Source organism: Peromyscus eremicus, chromosome 9 (assembly GCF_949786415.1).
Source record: "Peromyscus eremicus chromosome 9, PerEre_H2_v1, whole genome shotgun sequence".
NCBI classification, from domain to species: Eukaryota; Metazoa; Chordata; class Mammalia; order Rodentia; family Cricetidae; genus Peromyscus; species Peromyscus eremicus.
This window is the reverse complement of record NC_081425.1, coordinates 85,899,287-85,924,137: the sequence shown is the minus strand read 5'-3', so window position 1 is coordinate 85,924,137 and position 24,851 is coordinate 85,899,287. Positions and strand designations below refer to the sequence as shown.

The window sequence follows — 24,851 nt, the reverse complement described above, 5'->3', positions numbered from 1 at the left end:
CACAGTAGAGACACAGATTCATGCTGCTGCTTCTTGTCACTAAGTTGAGGACCCGTTCCCACTCATCAGATAAATCAGAGATGGCTTAAAGGGACTCTAAAGTCAGATCTGCTGCAATGCTTGCACAGCAATGACAGACTTCCCTTGTGTCTGAACCAAGCACATGGTAGGGAGACACCAGCCCTTCCACTGTCCGGGATGGGCTGGACCCTCCAAGAACATTTCCAAACAAAGGCCAGCTGGTTTGAATTTGATGTGCCAGTTCCAAACAGGCTGAGACCATGTGCTTCTGGGTTCCTGATGACAGCCCTGCACAGTGCTAATTAGCATGCATTAGCACTCCTACCTGCCCCACCCTCTCGTGACCATGGCTATATCAGGGAAACAGAGCCCCAAAGAAGGAGTGGGGATGCCTGTTATGGCGTGAGATCCCAGAACAGGACTTGTGAGTTCTCTTGGAGGTCTGACACCCCCTACCCTCACTTAGGGAGACCCATTGGTATGTGTCTCCTAAGTGGTCCAGCTGAGAGGCATGGCTGGCAAGAAATGTTTTGTAAGACACTGCTAGAGGACAAGGAGAATGCCTTACTCACCAGGAGTCATCTCTCCATGCCAGGAAGCTATAATCTACTTTGAAATAAGAAAGAAAATATTTAGTATCTCTGCTGGCAGCTAAGCCTTTGGTTCTGAGTGAAGAACCTTGGAACACAGTACAAGCTAAAGAGGGGGATCACCTTGGTCAATTTGGTGGTTGTGGATCTGGATGGAGATGCTTGGATGAGCATTTTCGCTGTGGACATGTTCCTGTGAAGATAGTCTGTCTTAGAAGGGTTCCTCCATTGCCTCTCTTTTCACATCTAAGCCTCAAAGCCAACATTTGATGCTCTCTGATTTAGGTTTTCCAAAACAAGGGCAAGAGAAGAAAGGAGATGAATGTGTATGTGAGGGAAGATGAAGGACACAGCTCATCAGCTTAGAGAGTGAGATTGGAAGGGTGTCCATCATACGTTTAGAAAGGATTGTGCTGAGAAATGACCCTCACTCAGCCTTGTTTATCACAGTCCAAGTCCAAATGTTACAAGCTCATTTCCCAGAGCTTCAGAACTGCAGTCAACCATTTACCTGAGAGCACTGTGGATGAACACAGGAACCCAGGATAAAATCCAAAAAGCGTACCCTTGGCTTTCCTCTCTAAGCCCCTGCCTCCAACACCTGTTAGCTTTCCCCATCTTAGCAATAGCACCCAGCCCAGTCAGGCCCAAAGCAGAAGGAACACTCTAGACTCCCTCCCCATTACCACTCCCTGCTCCACTCTGGTCCCATATGTAACTCACCAGCGTGTTTTCTGTTTCAGTCTCTAAAACACACCTAAGATTAATGTTCCCTCCTTCCGCACTTCAACCCCACTCCAAGATTCCAGGGTGTGTAAGTAAAAGTACAACTGCAGCCTCCCCATGACTCCCTCCCCTCATGGAGGCTTGAGGATCATCTGAAAGTATAACGTGTACTTTCATCTAGCTGACTAAATCACTACAATAGCTTCCACATAGAGTTAGAACAAAATCTGAATGTCTTACTCTGACCTCCAAGAGCCTTTCTCCATTGACCCCTTCCTTCCTGTAATCCCTGCACCCTGTTGCTGACCTTTAGTTAACCTTTCTCCTGTTCTCCTATGCTGACCTGGCCCTGATCCTTCCACCCTAGCCTGCCTTTTCACATTCTGCTCATTCTCCCGGGACACTCTTACCTAGCTTTCCAACATGGGTCCATTTTATCCCCGATGGGTTGGTGATGGGTTAGTTGGGGGAGTCTATCCCCGACTGACTGACCCACCGGAAGTCACTTTCTCTCTCTGCATCTTGCTTCAGTGTCTTGAGAACACTCAGTCTAGCCTGGTGCCGGACTCTGACTTGCTTGCTTACTAGGCCTGCTGTTCCTGGGATGTTAGTGCAATGACACATGATGAGAACCGGTGCTTGTCTGGTTGGGAGACACCTTCACAGAATGGGAACCATGCAGAAGTCTTCATTGGCATCTTCACGGACTCACGTTGCTCCTCTGCCTTGGGACTCCTGACAGCCCACCTTGGGCACTCATTACAGAAGGGGCAAAGAGAAGAGCTTGGCCCAGACCAACTTGAGTCCAGGTTAATTGGGCTCCAAGGCCTTTATTCTCAATCTAGAAGGTGCTCTCTCTTACCAAAATAGAAAAGGACCAAGGGCTTCTCATAACTCTTCCCCAGGGTGACTCTAGTGGGTCAATTGTGTTTTATAGCTGGGAAAGATGAGGCTAAAAATGGGCAAACACAGGGCTGCCCTTCAATGTTGCTGGCAATAATTAGTACCATCATACAATCCCAGGGCACAGTTTCAATATGATAAACAGAAATACAAGTCTATAAAAGGTAATAAAAGCTGAAATTATATATATATATATATATGCACATATACATATATATGCACACACACACACACACACACACACACACACACACACACACACACACATATATATGCATGCTGCAAAGCTTACACAATTTTGGTCCCAGGCCATTAGAACCTGAAACCTTTCTGAAAGAGTCTTTTCTTGTTTTAAATGTGTTTCTGTAAGGCTTAGCTAACAAATGCATGGTATAGTTAACAAATGATGGATAGTAGGAAGGAGCTTAGGGTTGAGATCTTTGGCTGAAACCATAGACGCTTCCCACCGTTCCCTTCTGTATTCTCTGAGCTGGCTACCTCCCTTCCTGCCCCCTTCTTTTTGCTTCCTAGTGAATTCTAGCTCTTGAATGTTTATTCTTGTCTCTAATGTGCCTTTTTGAACTTCATATATCATGTAAGAAAACAGACTCAGCAATCATTCAGTAATTACTGAGTAATTAATGCTGAAATTAGCCACCTATTACAAATGGTCCTGCTCATTTTTCTCTAGAACATCAATTTATTTGCCTTGTTCCCTCGTAGCATTCCTTCTGTGAACTCTGGGTTACAACTGCTCAGTGTGATAAACCATATGCAGCCCAATACTTTGTATTCCTGTGATTTTACCCTGGCTTCAACACGTTTTCAAAACCTCTTGCTTAGACTGCCTTGCCATAGACAAAGGTTCCATATTGCACTTTATAATAATGTGAGATGCCAGAGCCCCTAGAGTGTGCCTATGTGAGCAGTCTCTGCTGTCTATCTCACATGGCCGGATTCTGGTTCTCCCACTGCTGTGGTATGTTGTTGTGATGGAGCCATTTCCAGTGCGTGACAAGATCATCACCATCATGAAGCAGAGTTGCTGCGGTGACCTACCGAAGACCTGGGCTCTCAGTCGTGGCCATGAGATAAGAAGAACAATATAGTCATGGCCAGAGCATGGTAATGGTGATAAGCCTATTAGCATTCCCTCCTTGAAGGAGTGGGGAGGACCATCAGACCCTCATCTGGATGCTAGTCATGGCTCCCTCTTGTCCCCAACGTGTATGTGGTCTTGGAGAGTGCTAGAATATACAAGGAGTAGAAGGTTGATGTGGGTTAGGACTCCAATGGTGCAGTTTTTCACACAACCCATGGTGTGTGTGTGTGTGTGTGTGTGTGTGTGTGTGTGTGTGTGTGTGTGTGTTGGGAGCTAGGTAGGAGTGAGGAGTAGTTTTCAATGATGCAATTCTCTGACTCAACATGCTCCTTTAAGTAACCCCAATAGCCTTTTGGGTCATTAAATGAACATAGAATAGTTTCTTTGGTCAGTACAATCTCTCTATTTCAGGTGAACTCACTTCTCTTTATGTCTCCCCTGGAAGTATGCACCATAGGTATAGTTCCTTCACATATTTCCAAAGATTCTCCAGCCTCTTATGTGTGATAGGCTGAAACCCAGAGAGCCTCTGTCTAGGGGTTCTCTCTTTATAAATAAAGATGTTTATAACATGTACCCCCTAGTGATTCTATGAGGGTTTATAGAGATGGGCCATGTAACTACTGTGGGTCTTACCTGGTGCAGAAAGCAGCCAGTTGTCCTTAATTGCTGTTAACAATAGCAATACAGTGATCTCTGCCTGCATCACATGCAAATCTTCACATCCTTGGGTGCTTACAGGAATGACTATGTGCAGCTATCTGCCTAGCTGCTCTTTTTATATGGCCTATATTGAAAAACCAAAACGGTTTAACTATGCCTTCTCTCCTACCCACACCCACAACCATGCTGATGGCTTCAGAAATATGAAGCATCTTTGGGGTGATGTAACAACTGGAAAGGGGTAGTGAGATTAAGAATTATTTCTTGGAAAAGTTTGGGGGCTGGACCTCCAAGGAGGGCTTAGGCTACCAGTTCTATTTGAAACAAGGAGAGAACAACCTCTAACCCCTCAAAAGGGGATAAGCTAAATACACAACTGGGAGAGACACACAAGGCGTTTCCTTTGGAGCACATGATGACTGATAGGTTGAGAACTCCAGCACTGAGTAAAGCCTTTGTTTGCACAGCTGGGAAACACTCCATTAACTCTGATTTTTGAAGGGGAATCAGCTAGTGCTCATTTCAAATGTTGGCAAGCCACACACGAGAGAAGGTTATCGCCTCCTTATGGGCTATCTGAACTTGCCGACCATCTTCGCTGCTGTCCCAATTCGCTAGTTTATGCCATGGTGTGAATTCAGCATTTAAACTGCCCAGCCTGTCTCCTGTGGCAGGGATTGTTTTAATGTCTTTAAAATGGCATGCTGCTTTGCTTCATTAGAACTAGTTCCCCTAGGGCAGGTCCTACTTAGGCATAAAATGAAACAAACGGATATGCTCCAAGCCTCCCTGGATTTTGCCAGCCTGGTGAAGGAGGCAGAGAACTAAGGCCCATGCATGTCCCCCCAGGCATGCGTTTCCAATGGAAAGTATCTGAGACCTACTGGATATGAACTGTTTCCATGGCTACCAGACTTCTAAGAAAGATTTTCTGCCTAGACAGTAGGTCCTTGAACACCAGGGATCTAGGGATGGCATAATAGCCCCCACTATCCTTCCCTCTTTCAGGGTCACTCTGTGGTCAGGCAGATCAACCTGTCAGCACGCTTCACTTTGGCCTTTCCCTGTCTGCTCAAGTACTGGATGTTGACAGTTCATTTCACTGAAGAACTTCGTTGAGTCAGGGCAAAAACTTGTAACAGGGGTGGGTGGGGATGTCGGACCCCATGTCACTTGAGATGAAAATGCTATGCTGCCTCCATCATGCAACAATCCAAGACCATAAACAAAGATTTAATTAATGACCATAGATGAATACTTGCTTGCTGAAGTTACGTGGATAAAAACCTCAGGACTGACGCAACATGAAGCCAGTGTTTACATGGACGCAGATGAGCGGAACCCAACACTGTCATGGTGAGTGCGACTTGGAAGAGAGGCAGACAGTGACATTCTGTTCCCCAGACCCATCAGAAGGAAAGCTGAATCTCAAAGGTAAAGCTAAGGAGAGACATTGGTTGTAGTGAGACAGGATTCCAGCAGGAACAAGGGTTTTCTAGTGGCTTCTGTGGCCTATCCAACTAACAGCCATGCTTACTTCCATGGATTTTTCTGAACCTATAAACTTGAAGGGCTGCATTCTAGAGCTATGTCCTGGCTCAACTAAATCGTCTTACAAGAATATTTCAAAGATTCTTATAAATGACAATGAAAATGAAGTTACAATACAGTATCAGTTGATTAAGACAATGTTCCAATTTGAAGAATTTTCATCAGCTGGACAAAGATAGTAAAAGCAATCACCCATGACTAAGAGCCTACTAGCTGATGGGGAAAATTGCAATCTGGTGTGGTAGGGATAAAAATAAAAATGTTTTTTAAAAAAAAAAAAAGAAAGGAATTTTTTGCCATGACCACAGAAAGAAAAGAACTGGGAAGCATAACTCACTCTCTCTATTCAAATGTCAACAAAGTTCTAAGTTGTACAGAGAGGCCTTTGCTGTCAAGGGGAGTCTGGGCTTTACTCAATTCGCTTATCCCATGCCTCCTCCATTCTTGCTGCACCTGCTCTGGAAATGAAGCCAAACATGTGATCCTGGGATTGGCTTTCATGAGACAAGCCAATCAATAAGCAAAAATAATTATACTATTTGTTACTGCAGAGGTTCAAGAAAACATTAATACTCTTCCATGATGCCCTGCATTCTTTGAGGTGGGGAAACTGAGATGTGCTTCAAAGACCATTCCAAATAGAAACAGAAAATAAAAGGCAAAGCCAAGCGAAAGCACCACTGGGAGCAGGCTTGTTTGCCTGTCTCTGAGAAGCTCCTCTGTCCCTGCTGACCCATATTTTCTCTGCGTGGGCTTACCTCTGCACAGGCCTGATGAAGTGACCCAGGCTGGGTGACATAATCTTTTCTGGAGAGAGGGTTTGGAGGTTAAGTGTTTAAATTTGCTGGTCAATGTCCAGGGGAGAAGCTCTTGGATCTACCATGTCTCCTGCATAATATACGTTGTACCCTAGATGGGAGTCCCGCAGGAACATCATTTGGACTACACACATATACAAAACAGGGAAAATCTATCTCCAGGGGAAAATGATGTGGACATGTAAAGAAAATCCACAGAAGAAAAGGAGAGCAAAAATACACCTTCCCTACTCTTTCCTGGGACTTGACCTTCCTTCCCAATTAAGGTTCTGAGTCATCCCCTTCTTTTCCCAGAACATTCCACCACCACCTTTTTTTTTTTTTTGTAAACTGCAGAGAAACAACTTTGGTTGCTCGAAATAAAGTTAAGTTTTTCTTAAGTCATCAAAACTGCAGCTGAGACCTGTAAAACTTTCATCACATCTTCTTTCTTCCACTAAAATCCAAACACTACCTTATTGGTGAATTAGAACTCACAAGAGCAGGAAACGGATAGACCACCCAAGTCCATCAGTACCAACTACTGTGTAACAGGACATCCATTTTTTATGAATATGAATAACTAATCTACTTATGTTGTAAGCCGTCACAGGAGTACCTGCTCTGAGTGAAGTTTGAGGCTGGCCTCTGCCAGACAGCCAAGATGGAGTCAGAGTCCAAGGCCGCTCTTATGGAGCCTGTGGTCTCAGAGGGGAAGTAAAGCAGATCTATAGGTCACTGACCACAAGGGAATAATGTGAGCACTCATGTTTTAGGAACAGAGTTACTAGTGTGACTCACATGACCTCATTTCCTGTGTAGGATGTTTGGATTGGGCATATTACCACCTTTGTATTGGTATATAATTACCACCTGCCTTCTGTGGGTGATGAAGCTTAGAACCATCCTGGTAGTAAGTCGGTAGATGGTGGCGGTTGGATTTCAAATCAAGATGCTGGATTTAAAGTTCAAATATTTCTTGGTCATACAGAAAAGTGGAAGAAATCCTTACTAAACTAGAAGACCCTATTAACTTCCATTCCTGTTCTTTGCCTCAAACATTGTTTCTGATACACTGATGGGATTGGTAATAAATTGACTTTATAAATACAAAAATCAGTAAATGATTAATCACCTATGAACTAGTATTGAACTACTGAACCTAGCATGCATCATTTCATTAATCCTTCTGTTTAATAAGAACCAACAGAAGAATGGGATACAAAATTATAGTTCCACAGGAAGAATAAACAAGATCTCTATTGCACAGTGTATCAAGTACAGTTAATGACAATATCTATAGTTTGGAAAATCACTCAGAATCTATTTTACGTGCTCTCAGTACAAGTACATAGTAGGCAGGTAATGGAATTCATATTAATTGTCTTGATTTTGGCCATTTCATAATGTATTCATATCTCAGAACATCATGTTCTGTACCATATATTCAAACTATGTATAGAACATTCAAAGGAATAACTACTACTACTCCCAAGCTGAATATTAAACTACTAATGCAAATTAAGGTTAATTTCACTAGTCCTGTGGCCAAAGCTTTGCCATTGAAAATATCAACCTAGAAATCCCAATAGCGTCACACTCAGTCTTGGCACATATCTAGTGTGGATCAGAGCCATCTGTCCACTCCCTCAGGGATCTGAGTGTGGTAAGGTTGCTGAATCCCATCTCGGTTCTATTTGGAACATGAAGCTTCAGAGTTCACAGAAGCAAAAGGAAGAGTGTGGATGCCCAAACCAGCTCCTGGATGCTTTATCTCAGATTTAACCCAGGTTGGACTCCTTCATACTACATTTAAAGGCATGCTGGAGGACTGGGGATGGTGATGGAGGTGGGGATATTTGGAGCACAGTAAATGCCTCTACATAGTTGTTCTCCCATGACTACTCAGCTACTAAGAAGAAGAAAGAGGCAAAGCCACTTGACTGGGACCTCAAAATATAAAACATATTTTGGGAACGGCTGTGATATAACCCTTAAGGATAATTTAGAAGTGGATTTTATCATAGAATTATAGCCACCTTGTCTGTCCTAAATCATATGCAGATGCTAAAGGTATAAAAATGTAGTTAAATGGGATATATTTATTTATTTACATATTATCAAATAGGTGGTCTAGTATTATTATAGTACAGCAGGGTGACTACACTTAATTTTTGTGTATTTCAAAATAATTAGGAGAAAGGATTTTGAATTTGCACAACACAAGGAAATAAATGATTGAGGAAATGGGTGCTATGGAATATTATTTTAACTGGAAAAGATGTGTTACATTTGTTTATGCTGTGAAATATTACTTTAACTGTGTAAAGGTCTGTTGCATTTGTTTATGGTGCATTGCTTAACAATGTAAGGATGTGTGTTTATTTATGTAAAGATGTGTTGCATTTGTTTAACCTTGCTTGCCTAAGGCACCCAATTAGTCTAATAAAGAGCTGAGTGGCCAATAGCTAGGTAGAGAAAAGATAGGCAGGGCTGGCAGGCAGAGAGATTAAATAGGAGAAGTCTAGGCTAAAAAATAATGAAAGAAGAAGAGAGGAGAGAATAAGGGAGACGCCTGGGGCCAAAGGCCAGGCAACCACCAGATATAGAGAAGCTATTTTTGTCATACTGTATGTATGTTTCTATTCTTGTTTGGGGTATTATGCTTATGTAGTTCATTAAAAAAATGTAATGTATAATTAATGCAGGTTAGTAGTTAGTCATCTATAATAATCAAACTTGTAGTCATATTAAGTATGTTTTCAAGGTTAAACAGATATATTTATATAGATGGTCTTCAAACACTTCAAAGACCTACAGAATGTGGCACTTAAGACATTTAATAACCTAAGCCTTTTCAGGATGAGACACATCTGCTCCTGGCAGCACCAATTTACCTCAGAGAAGATGATGGACATCAAGGAAACTCCTTATGGAGTTTGCTTTTATTGTGGTGAAAGCTAGCCATTTGGGGAAGAAACTGCTCTTGTCTTGAATGCTGTCAGTGTGCTGTACAAACTGGACGATCAGGACACAAAGGAAAAAGACTGCCGAACTTTGCCAAAACAAGGCGGGATACTCCTTCAAAATTCCTGCTTCATAGAAGAGTCTGCCAGATACTCTAGGCCTGTAGGCTAAAGATGGATGCCCCAATGTTGCAGAGGAACTTCAGGTGACAATCCAGACAGCCAGATGTCTGTCATTTCTATAGGTTGAAAGTAGCTTGCACTGTATTTCCTGCTTACTCAGGTAATGGTATATCCTTCTGGGGTCTTTAATGGAACTGAAGACTAGATAGTTATAGTTTTCCTTAGTTATTATAGAATATGTCTCAGGTACAAAACTTTGGACTCAACAAGATAGGATTAATAATGGAGTATTTTCTCTGAATTTGCCAAATACAAATGGGCTGGATATTGTAAATGTAATTCTTACTTGATAACTGTTCTTATTGTATATAGCTTTACTATGTTAAAGTTAAAATCTTTCTTTTTATTTAGACAAAGAGGGGTAAATATTGTGGAATATTATTTTAACTAGGCAAAGATATGTTACATTTTGTTTATGCTATGGAATATTACTTGAACTGTGTAAAGGTGTGTTACATTTGTTTATGCTGCATTTGTTTAATGATATAAGGATGTGTGTTTAATTATGTAATCATGTGTTGCATTTGTTTCATCTTGCCTGCCTAAGGCACCTGACTGGTCTAATAAAGAGCTAAATTGTCAATAGCTGGGCAGAGAAAGGATAGGCAGTGCTGGAAGGCAGAGAGAATAAACAGCAGGAGAAGTCTAGGCTAGAAAAGGAGAGGAGAAGAGAGGCAAGAATGAGGGAGATGCCTGGGGCCAGAAGCCAGGCAGCTGCCAGCCAGCCAGACACAGAGAAGCAACAAAGGGAAGATATACAGAAGTGAGAAAGGTAATAAGCCCCAAGGCCAAAGATAGACAAAGAGAAACAGGTTAATTTAAGTTAAAAGAGCTAGCCAGAAACAAGCCTTCAAAATTAATAAGTCTCCATGTCAAGATTTGGGAGCTGGTTGATGGCCTAAAAGAAAAAGCCTGGTACAGATGTGTGTGCTTGTCACCCCAACTACTGATTATATACATGTTTTGTCACATCACACTGTACCCCAAGGATATATGAAATTACTATTTGTCAATTTAAAAAGCCAACTTCTCTTAAGACTCCCTTTTTTCCCCCTATATGTACCATTAATTCCGCACACCGGAAAGAAGCAATTCAGAATGGAGCATGTTTGTGAGACTCACCTTTGTTAGCACAGGCCATCCACTTGAGATTGTCCGCAAAAGCAGCCTCCCGTCCAATGAGGTATGTGAAGATTCGAACCTAAAAGGAAGATGGACACATGGTGAGCTGTACTCAGCTTGCACCATCCTGTGCAGACCACATGCATGCCTAAGGCACGTATGCTTTACCTCCTTCATGCTCCATGCACCCCATCTGTAGGAACATATTTTAGACATTTGAAGTACAGTCAGCTAGAAGTATATTCGGGGGCCTTTGATCTTTGTAGTCATATGGCATAAATGGTAGTTGTTTCTCGGCGGGCAACGCAGGGCAGAAAAGAAGAGCCAGAAGTGGGAGAGCTGGCTTTGGTCCACAAGGGGAAGAGGATCATCCAGGTCTAGACCAAATCCACAACTGTTTTCCTCATTCCCACAGAAAACCCAGACTGTGCTGCTCCGGAGAATTAAAAACACCACTGTGAGTGCCTCAACATTTCTCCCCAACAGAAAGTACAGGCTGCAGAGCTCTTTAACTATCCACAGGGGCTGGTAAGGTTTTAGGTCATTAACTGAGACAAGAGGCACTGCCTACGGCCAGGAGACCTATGGAGTCTTCCTAGTTAGCCTAAGATGTTAGCTCCCAAAGAGCAGGGAACTCACGTTTTGAAAAAGCTGTCACATTTTCCATTGTTTCCTCTCCCTCTCCCTCTCCCCTCAATGAGGCCACAGATCTTTGAAACAAAGCACTATCCCCCCATGTAGTACTAGATGGTCCGATGGAAGAAAGATGAAGAAGAAAAGGCTTAAGTCCCTTTGACACAAGTTTAGAATGACAGGGGAGAAAAACAACACTTGGCAATCCAAGCCAGTCTCTCTTGGTAGGCCAAGTGCATTCCTTTGAAGACCATGAAGATATGACATCACATGAAGGAAACCTAACACATGGCATCAAAGGCTTTACCAGAAAATGTCCCCTCAGCTCAGGCAGCTCAGGCAGCCCTGGTGGGTCACACGACTGCTGTTCCTCCCAGGCCTTTCCTAGAGTTGTGGTTGACTAGTAACTTTGGTAGTCTGGTCTAGGAGACTAACCTCCATTAGAATCCCCTTTTATGGGGTGGAAGAAGGGGATGTGTCACCTAGCTGTACCACCTTGGAACACAGAACTTGAACCATTATTATCCAGCACCCAAATGAATGGAAACTTATAAAGGCTCATCGCTCTGAAAATGGAGGTTTCAGTGCCATTCTGAATCTCCTCTAATCAAGGCAGCATAACACAGAGGACTTCAAATGCATATTATGGCAACAAAGCCTCAGTCTGTCCCTGTGTGTCTGACAGACCCTTTCTATTCCTGACAGCTAGCTCCTGCACAAGGTCTTCCTGGGAGGATGAGCTAGCATCAGACCTTGTTGTCTTCCCTTCTCTCTGCAGCTTTTTCCACATCACCCTGCTAATAAAATTTGGGAGCAGAGATATGACAAGAAAAAAATGAAGGAAGGAAGGAAGGAAGGATGTTTTGTATACTGTAAATATGTGTTGCTCTGATTGTTTGATAAATAAAACGCTGATTGGCTAGTAGCCAGGCAAGAAGTATAAGGGGGACAAGCAGATGGGGAGAATTCTGGGAAGAGGAAGGCTGAGTCAGGAGATGCCAGACCACTGTCCAGGGAGCAGCATGTAATGGTACACAGGTAAAGCCACGGAACACGTGACAACATATAGATTAAAATAAAAGGGCTGAGTTTAAATATAAGAGCTAGTCAGTAGTTAGCCTGATTTATGGCCAAGCTGTTATAATTAATACAAGCTTCTGAGTGATTATTTTATAAGTGGTGCGAGGTCTGTGGGGCTGGGCAGGACCAGAGAAAACTTCAGCTACAAATGGCACCCAACAGCTCCAGTTTCCACCTGAAACCTGAGAATACTTAATAATCAATTCTAAACAGAGCCAAAAGTAGGTTCCTGCTTCATGTCTCATGTGGGCAGCAAGACGATGCAACATGTGGGCTTGAGCTACTCTGTGGCAGGTTTGGGGTATGTGGGCTTGACCTATGCCACGCTAAACAGAGGTGTCTCCAAGCTTTGCACTATGCTGCATGGTGGATATAACTTTTGCTAATACAAAAAAAAAAGTTTTCTGGGCTACATGCTCATTTAATGGAGGCATAGACCCACTGCTTCCTAGAGTTAATGCTATACATGGCCCAGAACTGGAGTTGAATTACCTCTGCCATGTTGGAAAGCTGATTTGGGCAGAGTCAGCAGCCAAAGCTTCTGCTTCAGTACTAGCAACTGCCATTTAAAGCAATAGTTACACAATAAGGCAGATTCAGATGGAACAAGACTTTAAATGGTTTACAATGTATTTAAAAATATAGCTTGGAAGAGAGAAGAAAATGAATATAGACAGTTATATAAAGAAATAGTGTTTAAAAATAAAGTCTTTAAAGAGACAGTAAAGATAGTATAAAATAAGTCATGTAAAGATGGATATTATACAGAGAATCTGGATTGTGTTGTCTTTGGGATTTTTAAATGCAGAAAGACATTTGATTGTAAAGGCTGCTCAGTTAAACCAATATCTACATTTTAAAGGTACCTTGACCTCAAAATTTGGATCTAAGGATATGTTGCTTTGGAAAGGAGGCTCTGCTTTTATTTCCACAGGAAGCAAGAGGCTATGGGTTTGTTCTAGATTAAGATACATCAGGTTTGACCAGCCAAGACCCCCTTAAAGGTTTCTGATGACACCATGGCCCAGATGATCAAACATCCAGAACATTTTCAAGGCAACAGGCTTAGACAATGCAGGTTCACAGACTATGCCAGTTAGGACTTGACCATAATTCTTAATTTCCTCAGGATCCACATAAGATTATCAGCGCCCTCTATCAGCAGGAAGTAGCCTAGAAAACTATGCCCACCTTCCCAAAAAATGGATTATGGATGTTTGTCTTTGTTTAGATTGTTGGTTACAAATTGTTATTGGTCATAGTCAATCTCTTTCTAAAAAAAGGAAAGGAGGTTATGATATAGAAATATAGGGTACAGATATGATAGGATGAAAGAGTAGATTATTAAACCTACTTTTAAAGAGCAACAACTTGTTTAAAAATGTTTTACATTGCTATAGATTTTAGTTTATTGATACAAATTTAAAGTTAATTTGTTATACTGCATGTATTTTTTACTCTTGTTTAAGGTTATAAGTTTATACAACTCATTTAAAATTGTAATGTATCATTAAAATATAGAGATTAATAATTAGTCATCTATGATAATCATACTTGTAGTCATGTTAGTTAAGTTTTCTAGATATACATAGATATTTTTCAGTTAGGTAAGTAATCGCCAAACACTTCAAAGACCTACAGAATATGGCATTTAAAATGTTTTAAAAACTTAGACTTTCTGGACAGTGAGACACATCTGCTCCTGGCAGCACCAATTAACTTCAAAGAGAAAGATGGGCATTGAATACACTCCACATGGAGTTTATCTTCTTCTTGGCAAAAATAGCCATTTGGGCAAGAAACTGTTCTTGCCTGGACTGCTTGACAAAATGTTGTATCAACTTGACATGCAGGACCCATAGGAAGGTGACCACTGAACTTTGCAAGGTGAGATGGTCCTTCAGGTTCCTGCTTCACTGAAGAAACTGTCAGACATTCTACAAGACACAGGAAGAAGCGACTGAGAGACTCTAGGCCTGTGGGCTGAAGATGGATGCCCCAAGATTGCAGAGGAACTTTGGATGACTGTCCAGGCAGACAGCTGTCTCTGTCATTCTAGATTTTTGGAAGTTGCTTACAATGCTCTTCATGTTTACTTAGATAACATTGTATCCTTCTGAGGTCTTTGATGTAGTTGAAGATTAGATAGTTATAATTATGGTTTTCCTTGGTTATGATAAGAGATAAGGTAGATGTGAAACTTTAGACTCACAAATATAGGATAGATAAAATATCTTCTTTAATTGTGCCAAATACAAATAGACTAGATATTGTAGTTATAATTCTTGCTTGATAACTGTTTTATTATATGCAATTTTACTATGTTAAAGTTAAACCCTTCCTTTTTGATTAGACAGAAAAGGGGAGATGCTGTGGGATGTTTTGTATGCTGTAAATGTGTTGCTCTGATTGGTTGATAAATAAAATGCTGATTGGCCAGTAGCCAGGCAGGAAGTATAGGCAGGACAAGCAGATGGGGAGAATGCTGGGAAGAGGAAGGCTGAGTCAGGAGATGTCAGACCGCTGTCCAGGGAGCAGCATGTAATGGTACACAGGTAAAGCCATAGAATATGTGACAACATATAGATTAACAGAAATTGGCTGAATTTAAATGTAAGAGCTAGTCAGTAGCAAGCTTGAGCTAATGGCCAAGCAGTTTTAATTAATATAAGCCTGTGTGTGTTTACTTGGGTCTGAGGGGCTGCGGACCAGGCAGGACACAGGAAAATCTTTCAGCTACAAATGGGAAGGAAGGAAGGAAGGAAAGAAGGAAAGAAGGAAGAAAGGAAGGAAGGAAGGAAGGAAGGAAGGAAGGAAGGAAGGAAGGAAGGAAGGGTTTTAATCTCCTTGGGAAAAAAATAAATGCAAAAACCTAACTTTATACATACAAAAATGGTTAGTGTAACCTCTTGCCATTAAGCTGCCCTTGCTGTTCACTTACCCCTCCTGGTCACTGTGCAGACTTAGTTGAATCTCTCTGATTTAAGGGAAACTAAGGCCCAATCAAGTACAATGACTTCCTCAGTTTCATCAAGGTCTGCTCTCATAAGAGGGTCTCTGAGAGGTCAGGTAGCATGGGTGTCTCTGCTTGCTCCCTTGAGCTTCTGATTCTGTCAATACAGAATATCCCAAGCAGCTGTAAGGTTCCAAGAGCCATCACCCACAGGACCAGGGCTGGAGTCCAGTCCCCTGAGACAGGGCTTTATAAATCCTTGGCTTTGGCTTCAAATTTAAGTTCTTTAAAAACTTGTATCTTAATCATTTCTTAGGCTGGCAATGAAGAGTAAGAAACGGTTCTTAGACTGTAAAGCCACACATGTCATCTTTGTGGTCAAGGATCCCTGGAAAGAGCTGCAGAGGTAGCCATGGGTGCCAGCCTTTTTTCTGTCCAGATGAAGAGGCTGAGCAGAGACTGTTCTCTCTTGGAGGTATGGTTAAAACCCAGAAAAGTGTTTGAGTCGCTGGCAAACTTGTACAGTTCCTGATTTTAAATGTGGCAACCTACTTGAAAAGCCAATAGGATTGTGCCAAGCTTCAGATCAGTCATGATTGCTCAAGAATTGTGATAACAAGCACGGAGTAATGAAAGCCAGCACTGTGAACCCCACCATCAGCACCAGTAAAGCCTCCACAGCCGCTACCATCCGTGGGTCAGCACTCTGTTGAGAGATGGATGGGCTTTCTATGTGTTTTGTTGCTTTCTATTTTATTATATTGCTTATGAAAGAAAATCAGAATCATGTTTAGCATTTCCATTTCTGTACAATGTTTGGCTCCCAGTCGGCCAACCCCTTATCTGAGTACAAGCAGCATGGACATCTCTGCCTAGAAAATAAACATAATCAGATGATATTGGGCTTATGCCCTGTGTTTGCTCACAATAATGCCTTTCAACTGAGCACAAAAGCAAAGGCATTTTACTTCAAAGTGTAAAATACTTTGGAGGGCAATTTAATCAAGAACATTTTGTATGTGTAATTCTTTTGGCCTAGTAATTCTACTTCTAGGCATTTATCTTGCAGTCAGGACTGTGGGCAAAATGCCCATGGAGGCTGACAGTCAATATAGTTCACAGGAAACGGAAGAGCACCGAGAAGCGCATTATTTGCAACCACGTAGCACAAGGAGTCCAAGCATGTTCACCCTCATTATATTATGGTCAAACATTAAATCCTAAGTGTTTCCTGAGAAATAATTGGCTAATAATCATGCAATGAGATTTTAGTTTTCAAAGAGAGACTCACAATTTTTACTTCATGAATTTTAGATCATTAGAATGATTTAATGAGTTAAAAATAAGTAACTGTTGCTTTAATAATTAAAGTTCATTTTAAATGAGAAGGAAGTAATGAAACTGTAATGGCCTGAACTATTCTTGGTGAGCATAATGAGAATAAAATTGGAGTGAAAGTCCAACAGAAAATGTTACTATGTCAAAATGAGGGCTTCCCCCTACCATTCACTTGACTGAGTGCCAAACCTCTATGTGACATAGTCAAATGCTCTTCCTTTCCTCACTGACAGATTCTGTGCCCTCACGGTTTGATTTCTACATTTCTTAGGCAGTGACATCAAGCCAGCTTTCACTGGTTTGCCGTGAGCTCAGCTGTTTTCTTGATGTAGTAAGGAACTTTAGCGGAGTCAGGTCCAGGGCAATGCCGAGAGCCAAGCAGACAGCATAGACAGTGATGAACAGGAGCCATGGCACAGGCCAGGCTAGCCCATCAGGATCCACTCTGCCACTCCTAGGAGCCAGGCCTCTGTGCTCCCCAAGCACAGGCACAGAAGGCCCCTCTCATTGTCACAGCTCAAACTCAGCGCACAGGAGTGCCTGAGCAGCCCCACTAGCTCATTTTGAGCTCTCATTGAAGTGTTTTCCATGAACCCACCTAAGCTTAATAAAGTGTTTGAATGAAGTCCTTCAAAGTCGCTTCATTTCATCCAAAGGAAAATAAACAAAAACAATTGCAGTCCATTCTTTTTAAAAAAAAAGTTACACTTATATTTGACTTATGCAGATGAACCCCGTCAGAAGCTCCAAGGGGTGCTGAGTGCAATCATGCAGGCCTGTAATCCTCTGATTCCAGGGGCTGGAACAGGAGGGAGATGGCAAGTTCCAGGAGAGCATTGTGAAGAAGAGAAAGGGAGGGAGGGAGGATGGCAGAAGAGAGGAAACACAGATGGTCCCACTCCCTCCACATTAACGACTCCCAAATTCTTCTTTTTGAATGAGGAATAGTGAAGTGCAGCAGGGTTCCATAGGTCCATGGCACTCCAGAGAGGAAGCTGCCACAACCCACTGCAACAAACCAAAGGGACAGCGTCTCAGTCTTCTGAGTCCCTGCTAAGTGTCAGGGACCACTTCCTGAACACAGACCAAACATCGTGGAACCTTTGGAGTTGTCTTGGGAGTAACACAAAATTCAAAAGGATGCTCATGCATTTGTTGGGTTAGAGGCTTATGGAGAACACAAAGCAGGAAAGGTGGTGGAGGGGCAGGGGAGCTGCTAGCTTAAGAAGGGATGAAAGGAAAGCTGTCCCAACAAGGTGACGCCTATGGTGACATTGTGTTCCCCAATATACTGTGCACCCTAATAAACTTATCTGGAGTCAGAGAACAGAACAGCCACTAGATATAGAGGCCAGAAAATGGTGGCACACACCATTTAATCATAGCATTCCAAAGGCAGAGATCTCTGTGAGTTCAAAGCCACACTGGAAACAGCCTGGCATGGTGACACACACCTTTAATCCCAGGAAGTGATGGCAGGAAGTAGAAAGGTATATAGGCGTGAGGACCGGGAACTAGAGCCTGATTAAGCTTTTAGGCTTTTGAGCAGCAGTTCAGCTGAGGTCCATTTGGCTGAGGACTCAGAGGCCTCCAGTTTGAGGAAACAGGATCAGCTGAGGAACGGGCAAGGTGAGGTTAGCTATGGCTTGTTCTGTCTCTCTGATCTTTCAGCGCTCACCCCAATACCTGGCTCCAGGTTTGTTTTTGTTAATAAGACCTTTTAAGATTCATGTTATAGACACCTAAGCAAGGATCTGGACAGAGGGGAGGGGAAGAGGGAGTGTGGCACAGGGCTATGGAAAAGGATGCTCCAGCAAAGGGGAAAATGGTACGAAGTCACTGAGACAAAGATGCTTGATGTGATATTGAACACACGAGTGTGGCAGGAGTAGAGTCACCAGGAGTGACTGCATGGTCAGGAGAAGCAGTGGCACCGGGCCCCACCAAGCCCATGGGTCACTGTTGGAGAATGTTTGTTTATTTGTTTGTTTCAATGAGGGAACCACACAAGGGACTCAATAGAGGCCCGATACAGACTAGCACAGTAGAAAAGGCTCCTTTTGGCTGTAGTATAGGGCATGGACCATGAACACTTGTGCTCAGCCTGGCTGCTCATTAGTGTTTCTCAATGCTATTCTAACTGTTCATCCACATCCCACCCAAGAACAACTCAGTTAGAACCTTGACACAGCCACCAAATTTGAATCTCCCCAGCTGCACTGTCATGCGCTGTCACATTTGAGAAGCACAGTCCTAGTGAGATACAGATCTCAACAGAGACACTAAGGGCAGGCCACTGAGAGGTTCCCAGTGAAAAGGAACAATGGCTCTGGCCAGAGTTTCAGACAATACAGAGTATCAGAACCACCAGAAGCATGTATTAAAAGCTGGGCTGGTAGCTGGCCACCTGAAGCCCAGGTTAAGTGTGCATATACTTTTCCTGAACTTCCTATTGCTGGTCTGACATGGTAGAAATCTACCAAGAACATGTGGCTGGAGTGAAGGGATGTGGGCCTGGGAATTAAGAAAATGCTAGAGTCGTTTCCAGAAAGCTGTGTCTAGCGACTGCCAAGTTGTGTCTATCTAAACTCCATGGGCTTTACAATCCAGTGGGTGTTGGATCAAGATGACATTTTAAAGAGGTTGAGTCAATCTAAAAGGCAGGAACAGCAGACACCAGCCAGACTTGGCGAATGATGAGCCCAGCCAGCTGACTAGCCTTTCTCCTTTCACAGGAAGGGTGGCTGTAGGAGCAGCTGTTCACACACGCTAAACTACGTGTTCCCCAACCTCCAGCTGCTCCCTGAGAGCATACCAATCCTCTCTTGCCCCCAGATGCAGTGGGGATAGTTGGGGACAGTGCTTGTCCACATACACAGTCTACACCACCATAGAAAAAAGGCTGTCTTTCATCTTAGAGTGTTCATGACATTTGCTACAAGAACAGACCAGGACCTGTGCGTGTCCACATGCGGATGTCCTAAACTGTAACTAGGGGGTTACAGCCTCCAGTCAGGCAGAGGGAATCTGGGCTCATCTCTTTGAGTTGCTCAACATGAAAAGTGACTGTATTTTACTAAAACTGATGTCTTTCTATCTTCATTTTTTTTTTGTTTGTATGGTTTTTTGGTTTTTTTGAGACTGAGATTCTCTATGTAGCCCTGGCTGTCCTGGAACTTGCTCTGTAATCCAGGCTGGCCTTGAACTCACAGAGATCCACCTGCCTCTGCCTCCTGAGTGCTGGGATTAAAGGCATGTACCACCACCCAGTGATGTCTTCTATCTTAAAGTCAGTTTGATGTTATTGAACGTGTTCTTAATTGGTACCATCGCAAAAAAATATATGCCTTGATAACTTCTATTGCTATATGTCCATTTCTGCAATTTCTGCTACCTCAAAGCATTTCTGAATAAAACATTTAATCTCTAAGCAGATGATGAGGGATAAAACCTGACACACACACACACACACACACACACACACACACACACACACACACAGGTTTCATAAATCACTGCCAGTACTTATCTTTACAAAAATGCTATGAGAAGAGAAAGGCTCAGAGAAAAGTGACTGCACAGGAAACAGTTATATTGAACAGAATGCTTTTTAATCTTGAAGCCATCATGCTCAACCAGAGGACGAGAGAGACAACTAAGGTAATGTTGCCCTGAATGGCAATAAAATGGGATAAATTGAATTAGATTACAAAAGTAATAAAATCTCAACAAATGAATATCATAGATCATTATGAAAAATGGACTGTCACTTTAGGGATGCTCCAAGGGTCTGCACAATATCTTTCCAATTTCTTTTCTCCCAAACACAAATGTCTGATACCGCATGTGTGGTAATGAATATATCTCCATTCAGAAAGAAGTGTCATTTATAGCCTTCCAGCACAGGGGGCAGATAGTGTAAGCTGAGATTCCTAGTCACATATTTTGTCAAGATGAAGGCTACACTCAGGCCCACCAGTGAGGTTGGTACAGTGGACTAGGAAGTCAAGCTATGGCATCTTCAAAGGAGGGTGACACAATTTATTGATGATAGCTCAATGGCCTCATTCAGGGGCTACAGCAAGTGTGCTAACTCCAACATTCTATTCTCTGTTTTAAAAACTTATTTTATATGTTTATATGCATGTGTATATATGTTCAAATGTATGTGGGGGCATATGCGTGTGCAGGTGTGGATGCATATGTGTGGGTGTACATGCAGAGACCAGAAGTCGACTGCAGATATCTTCCGTGATTTCTCTCCTGTCTAGTTTCTGAGACAGGGTCTCTCGATAAACCTATTTGGCTCGTCTAGTGAGCCAGCTTGTCTTGGAGATCCTGTCTCAGCCTCCAGAGTGCTGGGGTTATTGTTGGACCCTAAGTGAAGGGATGTGGACCTGGGAATTAAGAAAATGCTAGAGTCATTTCCAGAAAGCTGTGTCTAGCGACTGCCAAGTTGTGTCTATCTAAACTCCAAGGGCTTTACAATCCAGTGGGTGCTGGAACAGGATGACATTTTAAAGAAGTCAGTGACTACACTTTCGTCTTTCCCCAGCTCCCCACACCTTGGCTTTTATGTGGTGGCTGGTTCCAAATCCTGGCCCTCATGTTTGCATGGCAAGTGCTTCGTCCACGGAGCTATTTCCCCATCTCCAGCGCTCTGTATTCTTAATGTTCTTTCTATCCCTGAGGCTTGATTGACCTTGGAGATAGTAAATAACACCTGCAGTGTCTTTAATATACAAAAGCCAACCTATCCACAGCCCAGGGCAACACGTGTCCTTTCATCAGAGTTTCCATTCCCTGGGCCATCACCCATCTGCTCTAATCACTCTAGACCCAACTATGACACTACTTGGGACATCCCTGTATCCCAGGGCCCAGTGAAATTACCTGTACTCTCTAATTCTACACTTGCTTCCACTTGCCTCTCTCTCCCCTTAAGAATCCCAATAGAGGCTTCAGTGCTCTGAATTCCCCTCTTCCGGCCCACTCACTTTGATCTTGCCCCTGTACTTCTGTGTGGCTCTTCAGCATAAGGATGGCCTGGTATATCTTGAAAAGTATAAGTGTAATAGATCTTTTCCTTTATAACAATCATTATTGTATCTGTATATCTTACTGTCCCTGACTAAACAAACTCTTGGTATCCTTAAAACAACCAGAAGCCCAGAGACCATGGTTCCAGGTAGGTACATACAGAGCTTAAAGGCTTTGAGATCTTGAGCAAGGTATTGAACCCTCTGTGTTGTGATTTTTGCCAATGAAGTGACTCACCTGCTCCTGCCATTGTGATTATTAGCAAGTGAGAGAACATAATAAGAGAAAGGGGGGGTCAGGAGCCGTGACCTCCATTAACCCCTTGTCGCACTCCACTCATGTGCCAAACACCATCATGAAGCAAAGCTCCACAAAGTCATCTAAACAGAGGCACCCTTCTCCCTGGCCCAGAGGTTGGGTTGAAGAGGGTAAAGAAGAGGATTTCCCCTTGAGGAACTTTTTTGACATGCCAGCACTTAAGTGTGCCATGACTAAAGACAATGGAATAACATTTCCCACCACCAACAGCATAACGATTACATCTACCAACCTTCAGAGAGTCCAAGACATGACATGAGCTGCAGACCTCCTCCTCTGAAATATATTCACAATTCCAGCTAAGAGTCATGATGTTTGGAAGCCCATTCCCCCAAATCTCAGAATCAATGTCTTTAAGGACCTCTAGATTCCAGGTTGAGGACTCTTGCTTATACATCTCATATTCTGCACTATCAATTCCCTCCAAACAAAGTGTATTCTTTGGATAATTAAAACGGAATCTCAACCTGAGATGCTCACCAGAGTGAGAGAGAGAAGGCCATTGGCTCACATGCCCATTCCTTGATGGCAGAGTACCAGATGTCTGCCCACCATCAGATCCAAAAAAGTCACTGCAAATGAGGTCTTCACATGGAAGGGACAAAAATGATACTCCAGGAGCTGAGACAGAATGGCAATGCAGTAAACACTGGGGGTTTTGGGGTGCACCTCACATCCTGGAAACTTTGTAAGAATACATTTTAAAAAGCTGGGTTGGAATGGATTTCCATCACTTTCAGTTTTGAATCCACAGACTCCAGCACAATGTATCCAGTAGAGATAATACTCAAATGCATGTTGATTGGCCTGCAAGCCATCTGTTGCCACGAAGGCTTCTGAATCACACACTTGATCCCAAACTTTAGACTTCTACACACAAGCACAGCATAGTATTTGTAGAGAGGGCCAGCCCTTCACTGCTCCCCTTCACTCCCATAACTTCCAAATATCAAGTGGTGATAGGTTTTGGCTACCAGATATGTCATGGATTGACTCTGAAACATCCTCCCAGAGGCTTGTGGTCTAAAGGCTTAATCCCTAGCTTAATGACACAATTTTGAAGACTGCCATCTAAAGATTATTAAAATAGGTAAGATATAGCAGGAGGAAGTAGGTTACTAAAGTCAATATCTTAGTTAGGATTTATATTGGTAGGATAAAACACCATGATCAAAAGTAACTTGGGGAGGAAAGGGTTCATTCCATCCTACACTTCCAGCTAACAGCCCGTCACTGAGGAAGGCAGGGTAGAAATTCTAGCAGAGCAGGAACCTGGAGGCAGGAACTGATGCAGAGGACATGGAGGTGTTGCTTACTTTCTCCTCATGGCTTGCTCAGCCTGCTTTCTTATAGAACCCTGGACCAACCCAGGAATGGGACCACCCACAGTGAGCTGGGCGCTTCCACATCAATCATCAATCAGGAAAATGTACCCAAGGCATGCCCACAGTCCAATCTGGTACAGACATTTCTCTCAAACGAGGTTCCCTCTTCCAAAATGACTCTAACCTATGTCAAACTGACATAAAAACTAGCCAGCACAGCCAACCTTTACACCCACTCCAGCTTCTGGCCTGCTTTCTCTGCTTTCTGGTCCATCACCAAGGGAAGAGCCAGCAGACTGTGCCACTCTCACTGTTGAGCACCACCCCCTCCCACAACATGATGGACTGAAATCCCTACAGGACTGTGAGCCAAAATGAACCTTTCATCCTTGAAATGACTTTTTGCCAGTAGTCTTGGTCATGCTGATACAGAAGTAAGGCCTCTTTTCCACAAGGGATGGTGGAGTAAACACATGAACACATAGACAAACTCACATGGACAAAGCCATCCAATTAATCCAAACAGATCAGAAAAAAAGAAAACTTTAACAAAAGAGAAAATTGTTCCACAAATTCAGATATGGACAGTTTTACTCATGAAAAGTCATGGAGTTGTGCTGTCCTAGCAAGGACTCTTTAATGCCTTCCCATTACATGGTCTGCTCTGTATCATAATTCCCTAGATGCTGTTATGATGACCTGGGGAACACATGAACTTCCTGGTTTCCTGGCCTTGCCATTTACCTTTCCCATTACTCAGACTGTTCCACATCTCCAGGTCTATATTTCCATCTTCATTTTACCTTATCTAACTCACGCTCACCCCTTCCTTTGTGTCTTTCAGGGTCTTTGAAGCACTGGGTAGTATCAGTGATTTGGTCAAGTATCTGAGTTGTGTCTGAAGGTAGAAAGATCAACTGTGTCCAACTCAGTGCCCCGCAGGCAGCAAACTCTCAATAAATATCAGATGCCCATGTTTTCTGCACTGCTCATAAATTTAGGTTGTGCAAGTAACTCAGCAGGGGACACATCTGAATTCATTAGCAACAGAACCCTCCTTCACTGCTGACTCATTCTCCAAACTTCCCTGTTTTCCGATTTGGATGGCTCTGTTATCAAATAGCTAGATCAATCTTTCCTATGCCCAGTTCCCATGGGCTTTTATTTCTAACACTGAAGATCAGTGATAAAATACGAAGAAACAGAAATCTTAAAACAAAACAAAACAAAAACAAAAACAACTCTCTGCTCTTAGATATTACTGTCCATTCATGAGTAGCAAAAATGGTGTTATTTCAGGTCTCCCACAGGGTGGATATTCAGTTGTATGTTTCTTATGAGTGTCGGCTCCTGACTCTAGGACAGAAGCCCTTCAAAGACTGAAGTCTGATGGTGTCTTAAATAACTGCCTGGTTCAGAGATTATCATTAGAGAAAAGAACTGATCTTGGGTGTTAAAGCACTTGGTCTGAGAGAGAATGTCAGTGGAAGGTATTATTCACTTGGTAACAGTGGGCATACAGAATTATTTTGAGGTGACA

At 42.7% G+C, this 24,851-nt stretch overlaps 1 protein-coding gene across 1 annotated transcript in view; it reads right to left on the bottom strand.

Annotated features, from left to right (window-relative positions):
- The window catches only part of Cacna2d3 (calcium voltage-gated channel auxiliary subunit alpha2delta 3), an 827,473-nt gene that overhangs the window by 256,115 nt on the left and 546,507 nt on the right, over positions 1-24,851 (bottom strand). The window contains exon 12 of the mRNA XM_059274534.1: positions 10,625-10,703. Within this exon, the coding sequence (XP_059130517.1) occupies positions 10,625-10,703 (79 nt within the window). The remainder of the gene's footprint in view (positions 1-10,624; positions 10,704-24,851) is intronic.